This window comes from Mesoplodon densirostris, chromosome X (genome assembly GCF_025265405.1).
Source record: "Mesoplodon densirostris isolate mMesDen1 chromosome X, mMesDen1 primary haplotype, whole genome shotgun sequence".
In the NCBI taxonomy this organism is placed as follows: domain Eukaryota; kingdom Metazoa; phylum Chordata; class Mammalia; order Artiodactyla; family Ziphiidae; genus Mesoplodon; species Mesoplodon densirostris.
In genome coordinates this window covers 104680190-104704500 of record NC_082681.1, presented here as the reverse complement: position 1 = coordinate 104704500, position 24311 = coordinate 104680190, and the positions used below count along the sequence as shown (strand labels likewise).

Here is a 24311-nt window from a genome sequence, read left to right as displayed (position 1 = left end):
AGTTCTAAGAGGGAAGTTTATAGCAATACAATCCCACCTTAAGAAACAGGAAACACCTCGAATAAATAACCTAACCTTGCACCTAAAGCAATTACAGAAAGAAGAACAAAAAAACCCAAAGTTAGCTGAAGGAAAGAAATCATAAAGATCAGATCAGAAATCAATGAAAAAGTAATTAAGGAAACGATAGCAAAGATCAATAAAACTAAAACCTGGTTCTTTGAGAAGATAAACAAAATTGATAAACCATTAGCCAGGCTCACCAAGAAAAAAAGGGAGAAGACTCAATTCAATAGAATTAGAAATGAAAAAGGAGAAGTAACAACTGACACTACAGAAATACAAAAGATCATGAGAGATTACTACAAGCACGTCTATGCCAATAAAATGGAGAACCTGGAAGAAGTGGACAAATTCATAGAAATGCACAACCTGCCAAGACTCAATCAGGAAGAAATAGAAAATATGAACAGACCAATCACAAGCATTGAAATTGAAACTGTGATTAAAAATCTTCCAACAAACAAAAGCCCAGGACCAGATGGCTTCACAGGCAAATTCTATCAAACATTTAGAGAAGAGCTAACACCTATCCTTCTCAAACTCTTCCAAAATATAGCAGAGGGAGGAACACTCCCAAACTCATTCTACGAGGCCACCATCACCTTGATACCAAAACCAGGCAAGGATGTCACAAAGAAAGAAAACTACAGGCAACTATCACAGATGAACATAGATGCAAAAATCCTCAACAAAATACTAGCAAACAGAATCCAACAGCACATTAATAGGATCATACACCATGATCAAGTGGGGTTTATTCCAGGAATGCAAGGATTCTTCAATATACGCAAATCAATCAACGTGATATGCCATATTAACAAACTGACGGAGAAAAACCATATGATCATCTCAATAGATGCAGAGAAAGCTTTCAACAAAATTCAACACCCATTTATGATAAAAACCCTACAGAAAGTAGTAATAGAGGGAACTTTCCTCAACATAATAAAGGCCATATATGACAAACCCAAAGCCAACATCGTCCTCAATGGTGAAAAACTGAAACCATTTTCACTAAGATCAGGAACAAGACAAGGTTGCCCACTCTCACCACTCTTAGTCAACATAGTTTTGGAAGTTTTAGCCACAGCAATCAGAGAAGAAAGGGAAATAAAAGGAATGCAAATCAGAAAAGAAGTAAAGCTGTCACTGTTTGCAGATGACATGATACTATACAGAGAGAATCCTAAAGATGCTACCAGAAAACTACTAGAGCTAATCAATGAATTTGGTAAAGTAGCAGGATACAAAATTAATGCACAGAAATCTCTGGCATTGCTATACACTAATGATGAAGGATATGAAAGTGAAATCAAGAAAAGACTCCCATTTACCACTGCAACAAAAAGAATTAAATATCTAGGAATAAACCTACCTAAGGAGACAAAAGACCTGTAGGCAGAAAATTATAAGACACTGATGAAAGAAATTAAAGATGATACAAATAGATGGAGAGATGTACCATGTTCTTGGATTGGAAGAATCAACATTGTGAAAATGACTCTACTACACAAAGCAATCTACAGATTCAATGCAATCCCTATCAAACTACCACTGGCATTCTTCAGAGAACTAGAACAAAAAATTTCACAATTTGTATGTAAACACAAAAGACCCCGAATAGCCAAAGCAATCTTGAGAAAGAAAAATGGAGCTGGAGGAATCAGGCTCCCTGACTTCAGACTATACTACAAAGCTACAGTCATCAAGACAGTATGGTACTGGCACAAAAACAGAAAGATAGATCAATGGAACAGGATAGAAAGCCCAGAGTTAAACCCACGGACATATGGTCACCTTATCTTTGATAAAGGAGGCAGGAATGTACAGTGGAGAAAGGACAGTCTCTTCAATAAGTGGTGCTGGGAAAACTGGACAGAGACATGTAAAAGTATGAGATTAGAACACTCCCTGACACCATACACAAAAATAAGCTCAAAATGGATTAAAGACCTAAATGCAAGGCCAGAAACTATCAAACTCTTAGAGGAAAACATGGGCAGAACACTCTATGACATAAATCACAGCAAGATCCTTTTGGACCCACCTCCTAGAGAGATGGAAATAAAAACAAAATTAACAAATGGGACCTAATGAAAGTTCAAAGCTTTTGCACAGCAAAGGAAACCATAAACAAGAACAAAAGACAACCCTCAGAATGGGAGAAAATATTTGCAAATGAAGCAACTGACAAAGGATTCATCTCCAAAATGTATAAGCAACTCATGCAGCTCAATAACAAAAAAACAAACAACCCAATCCAAAAATGGGCAGAAGACCTAAACAGACATTTCTCCAAAGAAGATACACAGATTGCCAACAAACACATGAAAGAATGCTCAACATCATTAATCATTAGAGAAATGCAAATCAAAACTACAATGAGATATCATCTCACACCAGTCAGAATGGCCATCATTAAAAAATCTAGAAACAATAAATGCTGGAGAGGGTGTGGAGAAAAGGGAACACTCTTGCACTGCTGGTGGGAATGTGAATTGGTACAGCCACTATGGAGAACAGTATGGAGGTTCCTTAAAAAACTAGAAATGGAGCTACCATATGACCCAGCAATCCCACTACTGGGCATATACCCTGAGAAAACCATAATTCAAAAAGAGACATGTACCAAAATGTTCATTGCAGCTCTATTCACAATAGCCCGGAGCTGGAAACAACCTAAGTGTCCATCATCGGATGAATGGATAAAGAAGATGTAGCAGATATATACAATGGAATATTACTCAGCCATAAAAAGAAACGAAATTGAGTTATTTGTAGTGAGGTGGATGGACCTAGAGTCTGTCATACAGAGTGAAGTAAGTCAGAAAGAGAAAGACAAATAGAGTATGCTAACACATATATATGGAATCTAAGAAAAAAAATGTCATGAAGAACCTAGGGGTAAGACGGGAATAAAGACACAGACGTACTAGAGAATGGGCTTGAGGATATGGGGAGGGGGAAGGGTAAGCTGTGACAAAGTGAGAGAGTGGCATGGACATGTATACGCTAACAAATGTAAAATAGATAGCTAGTGGGAAGCAGCCGCATAGCACAGGGAGATCAGCTCTGTGCTTTGTGACCACCTGGATGGCTGGGATAGGGAGGGTGGGAGGGAGGGAGACGCAAGAGGGAGGAGATATGGGAACATATGTATATGTATAACTGATTCACTTTGTTATAAAGCAAAAACTAACACACCACTGTAAAGCAATTATACTCCAATAAAGATGTAAAAAAAAAACAGTGAATCAGCTATATGTATACATATATTCGCATATCCCCTCCCTCTTGCATCTCCCTCCCACCCTCCCTATCCCACCCCTCTAGGTGTGACCCCCCCCCAATTTTTATCTTCAGTGGTGAACTCCAGATTGCCCATATGACCCCTCTACTAGCATGTATAATAGGAATTTAAAATAAAACATTATCTTCCACATATAAGCAATATCATATGATATTTGTCTTTCTCTGTTTGACTTACTTCACTTAGTATGATAATCTCTAGTTCCATCCATGTTGCTGCAAATGGCATTATTTCATTCTTTTTTATGGCAGAGTAATATTCCATTTTGTGTGTGTGTGTGTGTGTGTGTGTGTGTGTATTCATTCCACATCTCCTTTATCACTTATATGTGAAATCTAAGATATGACACAAATTAACTTATTTACAAAACAGAAGTAGATTCACAGACATAGAAAGCAAATATATGGCTACCACAGGGGATAGGTGGCGGGAAGGATTAATTAGGAGTTAGGGGTTAACAGATATACACTACTAAAAATAAAAAATAGATAAACAACACGGACCTACAGTATAGCACAGGGAACTATATTCAATATCTTGTACTAACCTATAATGGAAAAGAATCTGAAAAAGAATATATGTATGTATAACTGAATCATTTGCTGTACACCTGAAACTAACACAACATTGTAAATCAACTATACTTCAATGAAAGAAAGAAAGAAAGGGCATTATCACAAGAACACAGACATTCCTACTTCTAAATTTGCTCTTCTTGCCATATTCCCCGTTTTGGTAAATGGCATCACCACTCAGCCAATTGCTCAGGCTAGCCTTGACTTCTCTAACTCCATGCTGAAGTTTGATATAACTTCACGATATATTCCCAAAGGGAGCGCCTCTCACCATCTCTACCCTTACTGCTCTTCTCTGAGCCACCATATCTTGCCACACATTAGCAAGGGCCTCTTACCCTTGCTTTTCGACTGCAAGTCTTTTCACACTGTAGAATATTTTCCACACAGTAAACAAGAGTCATCTTTAAAACATCAACATCAGGTCACATTCCTCCCCAATTACAATGCTCAGAAGGCTCCCCATTACACTTGGAAGAAAATGTAAAGTCTCCATGGAGAATGAGAAATATCCCACTTCAGAGCTTTTTTTTTTTTTTTTTTTTTTTTGCGGTACGCGGGCCTCTCACTGTTGTGGCCTCTCCCACTGCGGAGCACAGGCTCTGGACGTGCAGGCTCAGCGGCCATGGGTCACGGGCCCAGCCGCTCCGCGGCATGTGGGATCTTCCCGGAACGGGGCATGAACCCGTGTCCCCTGCATCGGCAGGCGGACTCCCAACCACTGCGCCACCAGGGAAGCCCTATATTGTTTATAACCTAGTTTTTGAAGATTAATTCCTCTTTCTCATACTAATCTTTGGGATTTATTAATTCCAAAAGCTATTCATATTTTGGAACTGCATTACCTGCTAACCTTTCCACCAGAAATAACATAAAACAGATTTCAGTGACTAGCTAAAAAAGAAAAAGAACAAAATAAGAGGGAAGGAGAAAAGCATTATATTAGCCTTCCAGGATTTTAACAGAAGAGTCTCAAATTTTAAAATTAAGGGGAGCTTTTTTTTTTTATGTTGGGCGTAGGAGTTTATTAATTAATTAATTTATTTTTGCTGTGTTGGGTCTTCGTTTCTGTGCGAGGGCTTTCTCTAATTGTGGCAAGCGGGGGCCACTCTTCATCACGGTGCGGGGGCCACTCTTCATCACGGTGCGTGGGCCTCTCACGATCGCGGCCTCTCCTGTTGCAGAGCACAGGCTCCAGACGCGCAGGCTCAGTAGTTGTGGCTCACGGGCCCAGTTGCTCCGCAGCCTGTGGGATCCTCCCAGACCAGGGCTCGAACCCGTGTCCCCTGCATTAGCAGGCAGATTCTCAACCACTGCGCCACCAGGGAAGCCCCAAGGTGAGCTTTTATATAGTGAGTAGACTACTTTCTCAGGGTCAGTCTAGTTTCTAAAATAATAGCTACTGTGTATTCACTGCAATCAATGAGCTGTGTAATACTAGCATCATCATAAATGCATCGTCTAATTTAACCTTCATGACATCTCATATCGTTAGTACCATTTTTCTGATGAGTAGATCACTATAGGCAAGTTCACATAGCTTGGAAGGCATGGAGTCAGGCTTCCAACGGACGACTAGCTGGCACAAAACCCCACACCTTTCACCTCCTCCTAAGAAGGGAGTAAAGAATGCATATTGCACTCCTTTCTGCACCTATGTACCTTAAGCGATGCAGCAGTATACTGAGAATATAGATCATGAATAATCTAAATTCCCAAGATTGAAGTGCTCGTTATATAGAACTTACTGAGAGATTACGTTTAAATATCTTAGCTTACTTTTTAGTAGCTAGCAAAAAACTTCCTGAATCACATCCTATTACAGATATGAAAAATGCAGAATAATCAATAACTTTAGCTTTCTACTAGTGCTGACTTGATCCACGGCATCTAGTACAACATGTATAGTTTTTTTAAAATTAAAACTTCACAGAATGCACACACATACAAGCAGCTACGATGCATGTTCCCATTAATGTCTACATTACCTAGCTAATATATATCCATACCACAATCCACATGAGGGTCCAAATTTTAGCAAAATTAACATTAGCAATCAGAGCCTAATATGCACATACAAATGTATGCATCCCATACACGCATACACATACTGCGGTTTTCTAACATGTTATTGAACCTATCACAAAATGGGAATTGAGATGTTATTTTGTAAAAAGAGTTCTAATATTATATTATTACCTGTTTTCTCTTCTTCATTTGACCCAACAGCACTCTTTTCCAAGAAGTGTCCCATAAAGACATTTACTATAATGAACTGCTTTAATTCAAAATGTAATCTAACCAAACATGCTTAATAGCCTGGCTAGGAAAATCAATACCATGGTTTATAGAACAGTGTCTCTGGAAAGACAGGAAGTGGACTCTTGGTTCTGCATAAAATCTTGTTAATCCTAGTTCCATTTCCCCCTCCTACATTTGTAACAACTGAATAAACCAATTATGTTTTTTCATCTTGTAGCTGCAGCCTCTGTAGACAAATGGATTAGAATACTTACATTGATGTGATCAATATATTTATCAATCAATAATGACCCAGGAATTGATCTTCATAATTGGAGGAATTCTGCACCTTAATTCATTTATACGCTACTGTGTTTTTTCAAAACTTAGGGATTGTTGATGTGGAAAATTAAAAGAGAATTAAGGGGGAAGGGCCACATAAGGAAAATTGCTGTTCTCTACAGCATAACTGAGGAATATACATGATTAAGGCAAAACGTGATGATTTGGGGGGAATAAAAGCATGGATAATTGATAGAGAACTCATGAAATAGGGAAGCAGTTGTAAATAGATTATTGTGGACACGGAACTGACATTTCCAGTTATCGATACTGTTGTTTTGTCCTTGACAGTTAAGATCTGAGGAATGCTAAGCAGTAGCTTTCAATAGCTGCATGTATAAGAAAACAATATTCCTGCCACCAGAAGCTGCTCTAGTACAGCTTTCCCCTTCTACTCCAGGCCACGGACTCTACCACACAGACACTCAAAGGCAAGAGTCTTATCCCTTAAAATCCTGTCAGTAGTTCTCTTCACCTCAATTCCCAATTCCAACGGCCTCTTCCCTTTTTAATGGGCTGCCTTTGGCCTCACCTTCCTTCCCAAATCCAGCAGTTACTCCACAACAGATCTGCATTGCACGTCCTGTAAAGGAATGCGAGGTTTTGTCTTGGCGTTCAGTCTCTCTTCCAAGAGATATATACACACACGGATATATTTCCATGTATACGTGTATACACATATATACATATATATACACATGTATGTGTATATCTCATGTATATGGTATATATATACTCATATGTTTATATGAGAGATATGAGATATATATACACATACATTTACAAATTGTTAGCTTTACAGTTATAAAAGCATACTTTAAACCTACAGAGCTTTATACCTAGTTTTATGTTTGTGCACATTAAAGAATTGGTCATGATTGGGTGACTGATTTTTTTCCTTCTAAAGGAAACATAGTTTAAATACATATTCAACATCCACTCCCACTCACTGTTTTAACTGGGACAAGTAATGAAACTAAAACTTTCAAAGGCTACTCAGTCTTTAATTCATGTTTTTGAGCCCCTACTGTGTGAAATCTAGGCTCAAACAAGTTAAACAGTCTTTGTTCTAATCCTCACGGTCCAGCCAGACTTTCCAAACTACCTAGAAAGGAATCCAGTTCAGAGTGGCACTCTCTGCTACTTATAAGATGGGTGCTCGAGCATGTTACATACTCTGTAATTCACAATTTCTTTATCTGAAAAATATGGGTAATAATAATAAAAATTAACTCAGAAAGTAACTGTAATAATAAGATAATGTAGAGTGAACAGCACAGGGACAGATAATATTCATTTTAGATGGATATATCACTTTAACTACCCCTCATTAAATGATTTGTTTATATCTATGCATGCACATCAAATATATACATTTGGAGAGGATGATAAGCCACCAACTGCTGCTGTATGGTCCACTTTCTTATGAATGTATCATTGAGCCAACTGCATTATTAATTTTTAAACAAGGGATTAACATGAAACACTGAAGAGCACTTATCTCCAAAACAATGCAAATACGAAGAGTTCATAGAACCAGGTTTTGTGATAGTACCTATAAAAAATACCTGGCATAAAAAGGTACTCAATAAAAATATACTGAATGAATGAATAAGAGGTAATCACCGACACCTAGTAGGAACTTACTAATATCACTTCTGTAACTGTTAGTTCGTGTACGTTTTTAAACGATGAAAGGAATTGAAAGTCAAAACAAAGACTTTTCACAGATTATGACACTAGAATTTTTATTTGCTGACTCTGCATTTAATATGAATAATACTGTGATGGTTAATTTCACGTGTCAAGTTGACTGGGCCACGGAGGGTCCTGATATTTGGTCGAACATTATTCTGCGTGTATCCGTAAAGCTGTTTTGGGATGAGATTAACATTTGATTTGGACACGGATGATCACTTTCACCACTTTCATGCAACAAACTACTGGGAGTCCTAGCCAGAGCAATCAGTCAAAAAAAAAAAAACAAAAAAAAAACGATAAAAGGCAACCAAATCAGATTCCACCCTAAAACGGTTAGAACAAATAAACAAATTTAAAGTTGCAGGGTACAAAATCAATATACAAAAATCAGTTGCGGGCCTCCCTGGTGGCGCAGTGGTTGAGAGTCCGCCTGCCGATGCAGGGGATACGGGTTCGTGCCCCTGTCTGGGAGGATCCCATATGCCGCGGAGCGGCTGGGCCCGTGAGCCATGGCCGCTGAGCCTGTGCATCCGGAGCCTGTGCTCTGCGACGGGAGAGGCCACAACAGTGAGAGGCCCGCGTACCGCAAAAAAAAAAAAAAAAAAAAAAAAAAAAAAAAAAATCAGTTGAATATCTATACACTAACAACAAACGATCAGAAAGAGAAATTAAGAAAACAATCCCATTTATAATTGCAACAAAAATAATAATTACATAGGAATAAATTTAGCCAAGGAGGTGAATGTTCTGTACATTGAAAACTATAAAACACTGATGAAAGAAATTGCAGGAGACACAAACAAATGGACAGACAGTCTGTGCCCATGGATTGGAAAAGTTAATATTATTAAAATATTCATAATATCCAAAACACTCTACAGATTCAATGAAATCCCTATCAAAATTCCAATGGCATCTTTCCCAGATAGAGAAAAACAATCCTAAAATTTGTATGGAGCCACAAAAGAACCCAACGAGCCAAAGACATCTTGAGAAAGAAGAACAAAGCTGGAGATACCACACTTCCTGATTTCAAAGTATATTACAAAGCTACACTAATCAACACAATATGGTATTGGCATAAAAACAGACAAATAGATCCATGGAACAGAAAATAGAAAGACCAGGAAAAATCCCACACATATATGGTCCATTCATTTATGACAAAACAGGCAAACATATACAATAGGGAAAGGATAGTCACATCAATAAATGGTATTGGGAAACCTGGACAGCCACATGCAAAAGAATGCAACTGGATCCTTACCTTAAAAACATACACAAAAATCAACTCAAACTGGATTAAAAACTTGAACATAAGACCTGAAACCATAAACTCAGTAGAAGAAAACATAGGAGGTAAGCTTGCTGACATCACTCTTGGTGATCATTTTTCAGATTTGACACCAAAAGCAGAGTCAACAAAATACACAATAAACAAGTGGAACTACATCAAACTAAAAGGCTTCTACACAGCAAAGGAAACCATCAACAAAATGAAAAGGTAACCTACAGAATGGGATAAAATATTTGCAAATCATATATTAGATAAGGAGTTAATACCTAACATACATAAAGAAATCATACAGGGCTTCCCTGGTGGCGCAATGGTTGAGAGTTTGCCTGCCGATGCAGGGGACACGGGTTCGTGCCCCGGTCCGGGAAGATCTCACATGCCACGGAGCGGCTGGGCCCGTGAGCCATGGCCGCTGAGCCTGCGCATCCGGAGCCTGTGCTCTGCAATGGGAGAGGCCACCACAGTGAGAGGCCCGCGTACCGGAAAATAAAAAAAAAAAAGAAACCATAGAACTCAATAGCAAAACCCAAACAGCAATCTGATTTTAAAATGGGTAGAGGTAGTGAATAGACATTTTTTCAAAGAAGCCATCCAAATGGCCGACAGATACATGTAAAGATGTTCAACATCACTAATTATCAAGGAAATGCAAATCAAAACCACAAGGAGACATCTCCTCACACCTGTTGGAATGTCTATCACCAAAAAGACAAGAAATAACAAGTAATGGTGAGGATGTGGAGAAAAGGGAACCCTTGTGCACTGTTGGTTGCAATGTAATTTCGTTCAGCCACTATGAAAAACAGTATGGAGGTTCCTCAAAAACTTACAAATAAAACTACCATATATACATAGAAATACTACTGGGAACTACTAAGTACAATATGAACGACTACTGACATAAACAGAAATAACAAATTGGAATCTAGCATTCCACTCCTGAGTATATATCCAAAGCAAATGAAATCACTATGTCGAAAAGATATCTGAACCTTCATGTTCATTGCAGATTATTTACAACAGCCAAGACATGGAAACAACCCAAATGTCCATCGTTGGATGAATGGATAAAGAAAATGCTGTACATATATATGATGGAATATTATTCAGTCATAAAAAAGAAGGAAATCCTGCCACTGCAACAACATGGATGCACCTTGAGGCCAAAATGCTCAGTGAAATAAGTTAGAGGAAAACACATACTGTACGCTATCACTTATAAATGGTACCCCCCCCAAAAATCCCAGAGACAGAGAAGAGATTGGTGGTTGCCAGAGGTGGGGATGGGCAGTGGGGGAAATGGGTGAAGGTGGTCAAAAGGTAAAAATGTCCAGTTATAAGTTCCAGGAATGTAACCTACGACAATGGTGACTATATAGTTAACAGTACTGTATCACATAGTTGAAAGTTGCTAAGAGAGCAGATCTTAAAAATTCTCATCACAAGAGAAAAAATTTTATAACTATGTGAGGTAATTAATGTTACCAATATTTATTGTGGTAATCATTTTGTAATATATACAAATATCAAATTATATACCTTGGACTAATACAATGTGATATGCTAATTATAACTCAATAAAACTTGAAAAAGAATCTTGTCTTAAAATACTTAAGAACTTCCCTGGTGGCGCAGTGGTTGAGAGTCCGCCTGCCGATGCAGGGGACACGGGTTCGTGCCCCGGTCCAGGAAGATCCCACATGCCCCGGAGCGGCTGGGCCCATGAGCCATGGCCACTGAGCCTGCGCATCCAGAGCCTGTGCTCTGCAAGGGGAGATGCCACCACAGTGAGAGGCCCGAGTACCGCAAGGGGGGAAAAAAACAACTTGAATTGGTAGACTAGGTAAAGCAGATTGCCCTCCTTAGTGTGGATAAGCCTCGTTCATCAGCTGAAGGCCTCAAAAGAACAAAAAGGCTGACCCTCCTTTGAGTAACAGGGAACGCCTCCTATCTGACTGCCTTCGATCTGGGACATCAAGTTTTTTTCTTGCCTTCAGACTTAAACTGACACATCAGCTCCTCTTGGTTCTCTTTTTATTCAGGCTCTCCTGAGTCTCCAGCTTGCTGACTGCAGATCTTGGGTCTTGTCAGCCTCCATAATTGCGTGAGCCAATTCTTATAATCAATCAATCAATCAATCCTATTGGTTCTGTTTCTCTGCAGAACCCTGACTAGTACAAATACTGACCACAAACATTTCATTTTATGGTCCTATAATCACATTTAAAAAAAATACAATCTAGTAGCTCTGAAGGTTTCTCACTATGTGTTTCTACTTAGTTTACATTCTTCGTTAAAGAAACACTGGATGAAAGGCCTTTGTTTATACATATGCATATTTCCTTTTTGGAAATGTGAGATCGCAGTCCATGACTGTTTGTTGATTTTCCCTTAGAAAAGTTAGTTTTTAAGTTTTAGGCTTCTCTTAGCTATATCATATATTTTACTGTTACCTACTTACCTAGGAAGTAATGATGAGGTATAAAATATCTCGGAAACACCATCCAGTATCACCCTAGTACAAATATGACCGTTGAAGAGTATTATTATTTTAAAAATCTGTGGAGTAAAGCTGTAGGGATAATAAATATTCAATAAATCTTTGTTGAATGAATGAATGAAAGATCATTTGAGATCAATGGTATTTCCTACCACTGTGGCTCATTCCATACAACATAATTGAGGGGTTAAAAACATGCTTGCTGCGTGGCAGTGAAAGAGCAAATGAGGTTGGAGAGGATGAATACATCCACATGGTTCAGAGCTTTCTCTAAGACTGCATCGAAGCCTTTTGTTTCCTGACAGAAAAAAGAGAAGACTGCACTTACCCCAGAGGAAGGAATTGGTAAATCACGGGAAAGGGGCTGTGATTCTAGGACTGTGCTGAACGTTTACGAGAGACAACAAAGGGAGCGAAGACCAAGTTCAAAACGAGTGAAAGCTGGAGAGGTGGAAAGATTCACTGAGACTCTGGAGCTGGTGCTCTGCTGTCAGACAAGTGTGAACGTGACCAGAAACAGAAAGAGAAAAGTGGAGATCACTGGAGTTAATAAGGTCCAGGAACCCAGTGAAGAGGCTATCAGAAGTGTCATTAGTGTGGGTGTTGAAGTCACTGAGGAGAGCTAACTTCAACTAGAGCTCTGTGATAGTAAATATAACCAATGATACCACATAAGAACTGTTTGATGAAAGAATCACATTAGGGCACTCTTCCAATAAGAAATCACGCAAGTGATTAACTCAAAACGGTGGCACTTACATTCCTGAGTAACATTTAAAAAGATTAGGCCAGAAGCTCAGTGCAGTCTCCCTGCCTCACTTGTTGCAGGTGGGGGCTGGGTGCTGAAGCTCAGGCTTCAGAGGTCAGACCCAGAGAGAGGACTGGGGTTGGCTGTGCGGAGACAGCCTGAAGAGGCCGGACTGTGGCAACTGAGGGTGCACTCCGAAGAAGCCAGGGCCTGCCACAGAGGCAAGGTGCCATTATTCGGGGACACACGAGAAGAGGGGTGGGACCACTATAAGAGCTTCTTTCCCTGTGAGCACCCCCAGGCAACGAGACACCAACTACAGGAGCTACCAGGGCAGGTGCGACTCACCGACGCCATTGTGGGCTCCAGAAGTGGGCACAGGATACCGCTACAAGACCCACAAGCAGGTGCCAAGCACTGCTCCTGCTGTCCCGGGAGAGCGCAGAGAGCAGCTGCCCCTAGAAGACCCACAGGCAGGCGCCAAGCCCCACGCCTGATGTCCCGGGAGTGCATGGACTGCAGCCGACTCTAGGAGACCTGTGAGCAGGTGCCAAGCCCTGCCCCCACCACCCTGGGAGCCCGCAAGGGCTGCTGCACCTGCACACCGCATATCAAGGGGATAATTGCCAGTACACGCTGAGGAAAGAGGCAGCAAGCATGCAAACCAAAAGCAGCCCCTCGATTCTGGAAAAGACGGCAGAGCAGAAGGACTTGAGCTCACCTCCTCTCATGTAAACACCGAAACCACAGCTAACTGCTGAACAACCACTGACAAAAAGGACTAGAACCTATCAACAAAGATAGCTTACCTTCAAAGACAAAGAAGAAGCCACAACAAGACAGTAGGAGGGGCACTTTTGTGACATAATCAAATCCCATACCCACCAGGTGTGGGTGACCCACACACGGGAAAATAATTATATCACAGATGTTCTCCCACAAGAGTGAGAGTCCTGAGCCCCACGTCAGGCTCCTCAGTCTGAGGGTCTGGCATCGGGAGGAGCAACTCACAGAGCATTTGCCTTTGAAGGCCAGCTGAGCTTGAGTGCAGGACTGGGGGAAACAGTGATGCCACTCCAGAAGGGTGCACACAAGGTTTCATATGCGCTAGGACCAAGCACAAAGCAGTGACTCCATAAGAGCCTGGGCTGGACATACCTTGAGTCTTGGAGGATCACCTAGGGAGGTGGGGGTCAGCTGTGGCTCACTTGGTGGGGGGGCAAGGACACAGGTGGCAACGGACCCAGAGGATATTGATTGGCGTGAACTCTCACAGAGGTCACCATTTTGGCATCAAGACCTGGCCCTACCCAACAGCCTACAGGCTACAGTGCTGGAACGCCTCAGGCCAAACAACCAGCAGCACAGGAACACAACCCTGCCCATCAGCAGACAGGCTGCCTAAAGCTGTCCTGAGCTCACGGCCACCTCAAAACACACCCCTTGACACGGCCCTGCACACCAGAGGGAAAAGCTCCACCTACCAATGGGGAGGCACCAGTCCCCCCCAGCCAGGACGCCTGCACAAGCCTCGGGACCAACCTCACCCACCAGGGGGCAGACATCAGATGCAAGAGGAGCTATGATCCTGCAGCCAGCAGAAAGGAGACCACAAATACAGAAAGTCAGAGCAAGTGAGACAGCAGAGAAATATGTTGAAGATGAAGGAACGAGATAAAACCCACAATAACAACTAAATGAAGTGGAGATAGGCAACCTATCTGAAAAAGAATTTAGAGTAATGACAGCAAAGACGATGCAAGGTCTCGGAGAAAGAATGGAGGCACAGATCGAGAAGATACAAGAGATGTTTAACAAAGAACTAGAAGATTTAAAGAACAAACCAACAGAGACGAAGAGCACAATAACTACAAAGAAAACCACATTAGAAGAAATCGGTAGCAGAATAATTGAGGCAGAAGAACGAATAAGTGAGCTTGAAGACAGAATGGTGGAAAGCACTGCCATAGAACAGAATAAAGAAAAAGAATGAAAAGAAATGAGGACACTCTCAGAGACCTCGGGGACAACACTAAACACACCAACATTTCCATTACAGGGGTCCCAGAAGGAGGATAGAGAGACAAAGGGGCTGAGAAAATATTTGAAGAGAATATAGCCCAAAACTTTCCTAACATGAGAAAGGAAACACTCACTCAAGCCCAGGAAGCGCAGGGAGTCCCATGCAAGATAAGCACACGGAGGAGCATGCTGAGAGACGTTAATCAAACTGACAAAAAGTAAATACAAAGAAAAAACATTAAAAGCAACAAGAGAAGAGCAACAAATAACATACAAGGGGATCCCCATAAAGTTATCTGCTGATTTTTCAGCAGAAACCCTGCAGGCCAGAAACGAGTGGCACAATACATTTAAAGTGATAAAAGGGGAAAACCTGCAGCCAAGAATACTCTACCCAGCAAGGCTCTCGTTCATATTCGACAGAGAAATCAAAAGCTTTACAGACAAGCAAATGCTAAGAGAATTCAGCACCACAAAACCAGCTTGACAAGAAATCCGAAAGGAACTTCTCTAGGAGGAGAAGAAAAGGCCACAACTAGAATCAAGAAAACTACGAATGGGAAAGCTCACCGGTAAAGGTAAACATAAAGTAAAGGTAGGAAATCATCCACACACAAGCATGATATCAAAACCAGCAATCGTGAGAACGGGAGAGTACAAATGCAGGATATTGGAAATGCATTTGAAATTCAAAGACCGGCAACATAAAACAACCTATTTGTATATAGACTGCTATGTCAAAACCTCATGGTAACCACAAACTGAAAATCTGCAATAGATACACACACAAAAAAGAATAAGGAACCCAAACACAACAGTAAAGTTAGTCATGGTTCAAAAGGATACATGCACCCCAAAGTTCACTGTGGCACTATTTACAATAGCCAAGACATGGAAACAACCTAAATGTACATCAGCAGATGAATGGATAAGGAAGATGTGGTACATACATCTACGATGGAATACTACTCAGCCATTAAAAAGAATGAAATAGGGGCTTCCCTGGTGGCGCAGTGGTTGAGAATCTGCCTGCTAATGCAGGGGACGCGGGTTCGAGCCCTGGTCTGGGAGGATCCCACATGCCGCGGAGCAACTAGGCCCGTGAGCCACAACTACTGAGCCTGCGCGTCTGGAGCCTTGCTCCACAACAAGAGAGGCCACGATAGTGAGAGGCCCGCGCTCCACGATGAAGAGTGGCCCCCGCTTGCCACAACTAGAGAAAGCCCTGGCACAGAAACGAAGACCCAACACAGCAAAAATAAATAAATAAGTTAGTAAACTCCTACCCCCAACATCTTCAAAAAACAAACAAAAAAAGAACAAAATAATGCCACTTGCAGCAACATGGGTGAACCTGGGGATTATCATACTTCATACTTACTTCCATAGTGAAGTAAGTCAGACAGAGAAAGACAAATATCATATGATATCGCTTATATGCGGAATCTAAAAAAAAGATACAAATGAACTTATGCATAAAGCAGAAATAGACTCACAGACCTAGAACACAAGCCTGTTGTTACCAAAGGGGAAAGGTGGGGCTCAGGGATAAACTGGGAGTTTGACGGTCACATACGTGCACACTACTATATTTTAAAAAGATAAGCAACAAGGACCTACTGTATAGCACAGGGAACTCTACTCAGTATTCTGCAATAACCTAAATGGGAAAAGAATTTGAAAAAGAATACGTGTCTGTACATGTATAACTGAATCACTTTGCTGTACACCTGAAATTAACACAACATTGTAAATCAACTATACTCCAATAAAATTTTTAAAAATAAAAAATTAATGCCAATATTTCCCAAAAAATATGAATGCCAATATTTTTCCAAAAAAAAATCAGAGAGGAGGAGGAAACACTCTCAAGCTCATTTTACGAGGCCAACATCACCCTTGTACCAAAGCCAGAAAAGGACACCACCAATAAAGAAAATTACAGGCCAATATACCTGATAAATATAGATTCAAAATTCTCAATAAAATACTATCAAACTCAACTCAGCAGCACATTACAAAGACCATTCACCATGATCAAGTGGGATTTATCTTGAGAGGTAGGCATGTTGCAACACATCCACATTAATCAGTGTGATACCTCACATTAATAGAATGAAAAATAAAAATCATATGATCAACTCAATAGATGCAGAAATAGCATTTGATGAAATTCAACATCTGTTCATGATTAAAAAACAAAAAACTCTTAACACAGTAGGTACTGAAAGAATTTACCTCAACTTAATAACAATATATAACACGGTCATAATGTTGACAAGCTAACAGCTAATAATAAGAATAAAGGTTGAAAGGTTGAAAGCTTTCCTCTAAGATTAGAAATAAGACAAGGGTGTCCACTCTCACCGCTTTTATTCAACATAGTACTGGATGGTTTCGCCAGGGCAATCAGGCAAGGAAAACAAATAAAATGCATCCAAATTTTAAAGGAAAAAGTAAAACTGTCTCTATTTGCAGATGACATGATTTTATATCTAAAAAAATTCCTAAAGACTCCACCAAAAAACTTACCATCTAATCAATCAATTCCATAAAGTTGTAGGATTCAAATTTAACATGCAAAACTCAGTAGCGTCTCTATACACTAACAAAGAATTATCTGAAAATGAAGCAAAGAAAATGATCCCACTTACAAGAGCATCAAAAACAATAAAATACTTAGGAAAAAATACAGCCGGAGCAGGCAAAAGATCTCTACACTGAAAACTATGAGACATTGATGAACAAAATCAAAGATGACATAAATAAATGGAAAGAGACTCCTTGTTCATAGATCGGAAGAATTAATATTGTTAAACTTTCCATAATACCCAAGGCCATCCATAGATTTAATGCAATCCATACCAAGAGTCCAATGGCAGTTTTTACAGAAATAGAAGCAACAATCCTAACATTCAGATGGACCCAAAAAGGACCCTGAATAGTCAAAGCAATCCTGAAAAAGAACAAACCAGGAGGCATCACACTTCCTGAATTCAAGCTATGTTGTAAAGCTACTGTCATCAATACACTACGGTGCTGGCATAAAAAGAGACACCTCGACCACTGAAACAGAATCAAGAACCCAGAAATAAACCCAAATACATATGGTCAAGTAATATTTGACAAGGGAGGCAACAATACTCAGTGGAGAAAAGACAGTCTCGTCAATAAACGTGGCTGGGAAAAGTGGATCTTCACGTGTAAAAGAATGAAATTACACCCCTATCTTATACCACTCACAAAAATTAACTGGAAATAGATTAAAGGCTTTAATGTAAACCCAGAAACCATAAAACTACTACAAGTAAACGTAGGAAAAAAGCTCCTTAACATGGGTATTGGCAATGAATTTTTTGTACATGACACTTAAAGCGCAAGCAAACAAAATTTAAAAAATAAATAAATAAGTGGGATTACATCAAACTGAAAAGCTGCTGAGCAATAGAAACAACCAACAAAATGAAAAGACAACCTATGGAATGGGAAAGAATACTGGCAAACCAAACATCTGATATGGGGTTAATATCCAAAATATGTAAAGAACCCATACAACTCAATAGCATACAAACAATCCAACTAAAAAATGGGCAAGGGACTGGAATAGACGTTTTGACAAAGAAGATACATGAATGACCAACAGGTACGTGAAAACATGTTCAACAGCATTAGGGCAATGCAAATCAAAACCACATGCGCTATCACCTCCCACCTGTTAGAATGGCTAGCATCAAAAAGACAAGAGATAAGGAATGCCACCAGGCATGTGGAGTAAAGGGAACCCTTATGCACTGATGGTGAAATTACGAATTGCTACAGCCACTATGGAAAACAGTATGGAGAGTCCTCAAAAAAATTAACAACCACATGATCCAGCAATTCCACTTCTGGGAATACATCAGAAGGAAGTGAAAACACTATGTTGAAGAGATATCTGTCCCTACCCCACACCCCATGTTCAGAGCAGCATTATTTGCAATAGCCAAGACATGGAAACAACCTAAATGTTATCCTTTCATCTGTAGATGGACAAAGACATGGGATACATATATACAACGCAATATTCTTCAGCCATAAAGAAGGAGGAAATCCTGCCATTTGTGACAACATGAATAGACCTTGAGGGCCTTGTGCTAAGTGAAATCAGTCAGAGAAAGACAAATACTGTATAATCTTACCTATATATGGAATCAAAACAAAATAACTCACAGAAAAAGAGATTAGATTTCTGGTTACCAGAGGTGGGGCATGTGGGGAGAGGAAATTGGATGAAGACGGTCACAAAGTGAAAACTTCCAGCTTTGAGATAAATAAGTACTGGGGATGTAATATACAACATGATGAATATAATTAACACTGCTGTATAGTATACATGAAAGTTGTTAAGAGTAAATCCTAAGTGTTCTCATCACGAGGAAAAACATTTTTTTTTCCTTGTATCTATATGACATGATTCATGCTAACTCATACTGGTACTCACTCCATGATCCATGTAAGTCAAACAATTATGCTGTACATCACAACCTTATCAGCGCTACACGTCAATTATTTCTCAGAAAAACTGGAAGAAAAACCATAGAGCAGACTTATGCATGTGAAGGACACTCTTGCTCCCTCAGCCATTTTTGTAACCAATCCTTGCCCTGGAGGATGTACAATAAGATAGGGCATCTTTATGTAAATATAGTGTAAGCACCAGACAGTTGGGTTTTCTTTTGTTTTGTTTTTGTAATGCAAGTGCCTGACCTTAAGCTTCGGATTGCCTAGGCACCCACATCAAAGACAGCTATCTTGAATAAACACACTGCCAGCTACAGGACTAGAGGAAGAGCCAGGCGGCCCCGCCCCAGAAGCTTCGTTTTGGAGATCTCTGGTCCACTTAGGGAACTGACCATCTGACCACTTGCTTTTCCCTTCTGGCATTTTCATTCCCGCTCATGTTTTAAATTCACCAATAAAGACTGAACCTGGGAAAACCCAGGCATCCCATGCTAGACCCCAATAAAGGACCCCAGGCCTGCACACGTACTCTCGTTTTACCCATGGCCTCGCTGTGTGGCTCCACGCGTGCCATGTGTCCTCCAGGGCCTGTGAGTTATAAACCATGATTTTTTTTCAAAGTTCCCTGATGGTTGTCACTGAAGTGCGTCTTGCAATCATAATACGAACCGCAAGGTGGTGGTGGGGGGGGCGGGTCCAATCACAGTACTGGCTCCCAAAGGGGAAATGTCTGTGAGGGCTGCCTCAAGCAGTATGGCCCAGGTGAGGGCCCCAGGCATTTCTGGACAATAGCGTCACTACTGAGAGGCTGAGCCCACCCCCAAGACTTGTGTTGTTTACCTTCCTCCTGTAGCGGTTCTTTCTCACCCCTCCTTGGGTCAAACGGAGCATCTGAGAAGCAGTCAGTAATCACAGGACCACAGCTAGACTAGAAGGCTCCACAAGGGAGTCACAGTCTCTGGCCTCATGGGACAGAGGAATCATTAGAACTCCTTCGGGATTAAGAAGTACAACTGAGGTATTGGATTTTTGAACAACACGTGCTCAATCATAAAATAACAGTCAGGAAAGCACTGAGGACCAGTGATGATCCCCACTGCTCTTTGTGCTCGTTTCTATAAGAAATGGGTCTGAGTCCACTGCTGGCCACTGAATGCACAACATGGGTGTTTTTCTGACCTCTCAGCCCTACCCCTCCCCGCCCCCGGATTAAAAAATCAGGTGTGAAGAATTCGGGTCCACATTGGAGAAGTGTGGTTTAGTTACGCCAAACAGATACACAGAACCAGTGAGCAATTTTGGCGGATTTACGTGCATCACACTGTGGAAAGAGGGAGATGGGTGGTGATCTTCATAAGACCTCACAAAGTACACTCTGGTGGAAAAAAGCATACACACGTGTCAATGGTTATGTGGAGAATCGACCAAGGGACAGGAGTTTGGGAGAGAGGTGCTCAATAATTCTCTAGAAAACTGATTGTAGTCTATGTGGAAAGGCAACCCAGGTCTCTGTTCTAACCCTAGGATGAAATATTGATGACCCCCATTGAAAGAGGATGAGAGATCACAAACTGAAGAGGAAATGTCACCTATCCATGAGACCAGCAGTATGTAAATCACGAACAACCCAGCTGGAGGGGTTGGCCAGGAGGCACAGGACAGGAGTGATGCCCAGCTTCAACGCCCTCGTCCCGGCCGTGCTCAGGGGCTTGGCGGCCTGCTGAGGAAAAGTTTTGTTCCATCTCAAACTGTGGTCCTTCATACATTTTTAAAAATTTACTTAAGCTTCTTTCCTAGTAGAAGCTGAGCAAGAAGAGACTGTCCTGTATGGCTGGGTACGGGAAAGCTGGCCTCGCTGAAGGTCAGGACTGTGCCGAGAAGGGGGGCAGGGGGTAACTGAGCTGCTACAGAATCAGAACAGCTGTCTGTCCGCACCTCTTTGTTCTCTCATTATGTAAACCTGGGAGAGGCCTCAAGAAACCACATGACACAGTGTCCTGTGTATACCCCATTTCATTGACTGAGGTCACTAGGGGTGTAGCTGAGAGTCAGATCTGACTTTACTCCAGTTTCCACATCGTCTTGCACAAGAAGTTTATATCACAGACTTCAGTTTCCTCGTGTGGGAGATGATAAAAACAATCCTCCCTCACGGAAAGGCAGGGATTAGTGAGAAGGCAGGGAATCACAGGGTCTGGTGAGGACTCATCAAATCTTTCACTGGGACTGGCGCCCTGGTCCCATTGGTTAACTGGTGCTCACTGCGGCCAGGCTCCCGAACCCTGGCCTTCATGGAGAGCACTGCCAGGCAACCCTGCCCCAGGGACTCCAGAGGCCGCGTTTGGGAGCTGAAGCCATTTTCCACCCCCACAGATGTCTCAAACTGGTTGTTCCAGGCCTTTCTGAGCCCACTGTTGTTGCTCCTTTCTCTCTCTCTCCTCTTTTCCAAAGGCGAGAAACTGCTCAGCAAATGAGGTGCTAAGCGCCCGGCGTGCTGTGTGGTGGAGGAGACACACACAGGTCTGGGACTCCCTCCAGTCTACAGCCCTCACACTCCAACACGGACGGCTAACTGGGACAATCCCTGGACCATCTCCCTAGCTCCGCTGCCAGCTCTGGACCAGTATCCTCCTCTTCGGGGGAGCTGCCCCACACAAACACATCCTCCAGTTATGTGGTTCCGGGGGCGCCCCCGTTCCTACGTGACCCACATCTCCCTCACCACAGCTGACTGGTTCAGGGGTCAGCCAGTCCCAGTCCCACCCCTTATGCCTCCTGTTGTCGGCTTAAGGCCGGGCACCTGAGGACCAGCCTGGGTTTGTTCCCCAGCACTGAGGGAAATGGAAAAACTTACTCCTTGTGCTTCATGGGTCTTTGAGGGATTTTTCATTCCGCTCTCTATGAGGGAAAAAGGGAGCAGGACTGATATATATTATTGGTGAATTTAGCAAAAGAAATAAGAGCATGATGATTCGGCTCTATCTAGACTGTTTAACTTTGGGATCTGCATTTGCACCAAGAGGAAATGCTATAAGCTTACAACGGCTTATAACCTGTAGTCATCCAGAACTTCCTTTGGGGAACTAGTCAGGGTAGGCTAACTTCTGTCACAAATATCCCAAGTCTTGCTGGCCTAAGACAGTACATTCTTATTTTTTGTTCTGACCAAGATCCAGTGCACAGTGGTGGTGCAGGCGATGGGGTGATAGTCTCCTTATGTCATTCTAAGGCTCAGGAAGGGAACCCATACGAGAGCAGGTTTCAGATAACCACAGACCCGCTCAGCAGAAGAGGAAGAAACAAAACAGAACGACACAATCTATTACAGAAGAGATACACGAAAGTCTTCTAATGTCAGAAAATGCCAAGCTTATTGGCACTTGGGATGCTCCCTATCTTACCTACAAGCTCCACACCATGTACCCCGAATAGAAAAGACTCCCTAACTGACACACTGAGCCCCTCCATTCAGAGGAGAAGACTCTTATGAAATGGGCGTCCCAACTGTAGATCAGATCCATGCTAGTTACCTTGGCTGATCACATGACTCCTTTACTCCCAGATACGAATGGACAAATGTTTGCCAGATATTTGAGGAAAGTCAAAGAGAAGATCATGATGAACAAACAGGACTATTTCTGGAGAAAAAAACAACTATAACACAGGAAACGGAAGAGAATAGTACCAAAAATTACAAATTCATATTCTCAGAATTTTAAGGAAGACAATGGGTTTATAAAATGAGAACACGGTGCTATAAGAGGGCGCAATTAGAGAACAAGAGAAAGTCCTTGGAAACTGAAATATTTTTGCAAAGTTAAAAACTTAATAGATACCAGGTGCGCAGGTCAAAGTCACCCTGCCTCACGCAGGCTGTGAGGGAACGTGGGTGCAGCGTCCGTGCCCCGCCCACCCCACGCAACCACTTCCGGTAACAGAACCGCAAGCCCACCGCCTACCTCCCCTAACGGACCCCATTTCCGGTCTGTCCCAGAGCGGCCGCCCTCTTCGACCACATGGGAACGCTCCGAGGCAGCGACTGCAGGCCCCGCGGCTTCACCTTCACCTTGGCCTTCACGCCCGCCACGATTCCCGTCCCGTCCACCGTGAAGCAAGCGCCGTCCTCGCAGGTGCGCCAGAACTACCACCCCGACTGCGAGGCCGCCGTCAACAGCCATTTCACCCTGGAGCTCCACGCCTCCTTTGTGTGCCTGTCCGTGGCCTTTTACCTTGACCGCGACGAGGTGTCCTTGAAGAACTTCACCCGGTTCTTCCTGCGCCGCTCCCACGAGCACAGCGGGCGGGCCCAGGGCCTGATGCGCCTGCAGAACCAGCGCGGGGGCCGCCTCAACTTCCAAGACATCAGGAAGCCAGTCAGTGACAACTGGAAGAGCGGCCTCAAGGCCATGAAGTACGCCTTGTCCCTGGAGAACCGCGTGAACCAGAGCCTGCTCCACCTGCACCAGCTGGCCACCGACAAGAGCGACCCCCACCTGCGCCACTTCCTGGCAACTCACTACCTCAGCCAGCAGGTGGCGTTCATCAGAGAGCTGGAGGGTCATGTCACCACCCTGAGCATGATGGAGGCCCCGGATGTCGACCTGGCAGAGTCCCTCTTTGACAAGCTCACCCTGGGCGACAGCGACAAGAACTGAGCCTGGACTGGACCTCCCCAGAGCCACGGGGTGACCAGAGCCCTGGTCACCATGCGTGCCATGCTGACGGCAATACTGCCCTTACAGAAGAAGTTCGCTTAAGTTTTTGGGGTGTTTTTTGTTTGTTTTTTGCAACAAGTGCAGGACTCTCTTTTCCTGGACTTTACGTTATCACTTAAGTTTTTTTCTTCCACTTTTTCCGTTTCTTCCAATAAAGTTATTTGGTTCCTAAAGAAATAACGGTCTCTCCTTGGTTCCTGTGTGCAAATTGCTCACTTTGTAAAACAGGTATCCAGGAGGCTCTCCACCCACCCATGCCCCACCCACATGCAGCTCAGGATCTCCACAGAGGGAGGG

The 24311-nt window shown here is 42.2% G+C and overlaps 1 protein-coding gene across 1 annotated transcript; it reads left to right on the top strand.

The window, feature by feature from the left end:
• The first annotated feature begins 23315 nt into the window (after positions 1–23315).
• Positions 23316–23954, top strand: LOC132481720 (ferritin heavy chain-like). Its single transcript, XM_060086537.1, has one exon. The coding sequence runs from the start codon at positions 23316–23318 to the stop codon at positions 23952–23954; it is 639 nt and encodes a 212-aa protein (XP_059942520.1).
• The last annotated feature ends 357 nt before the right edge of the window (positions 23955–24311 follow it).

Excerpts from the sequence above, each read along its gene's own strand:
- LOC132481720 (XM_060086537.1), top strand. The coding sequence starts at position 23,316 with ATGGGAACGCTCCGAGGCAGCGACTGCAGGCCCCGCGGCTTCACCTTC.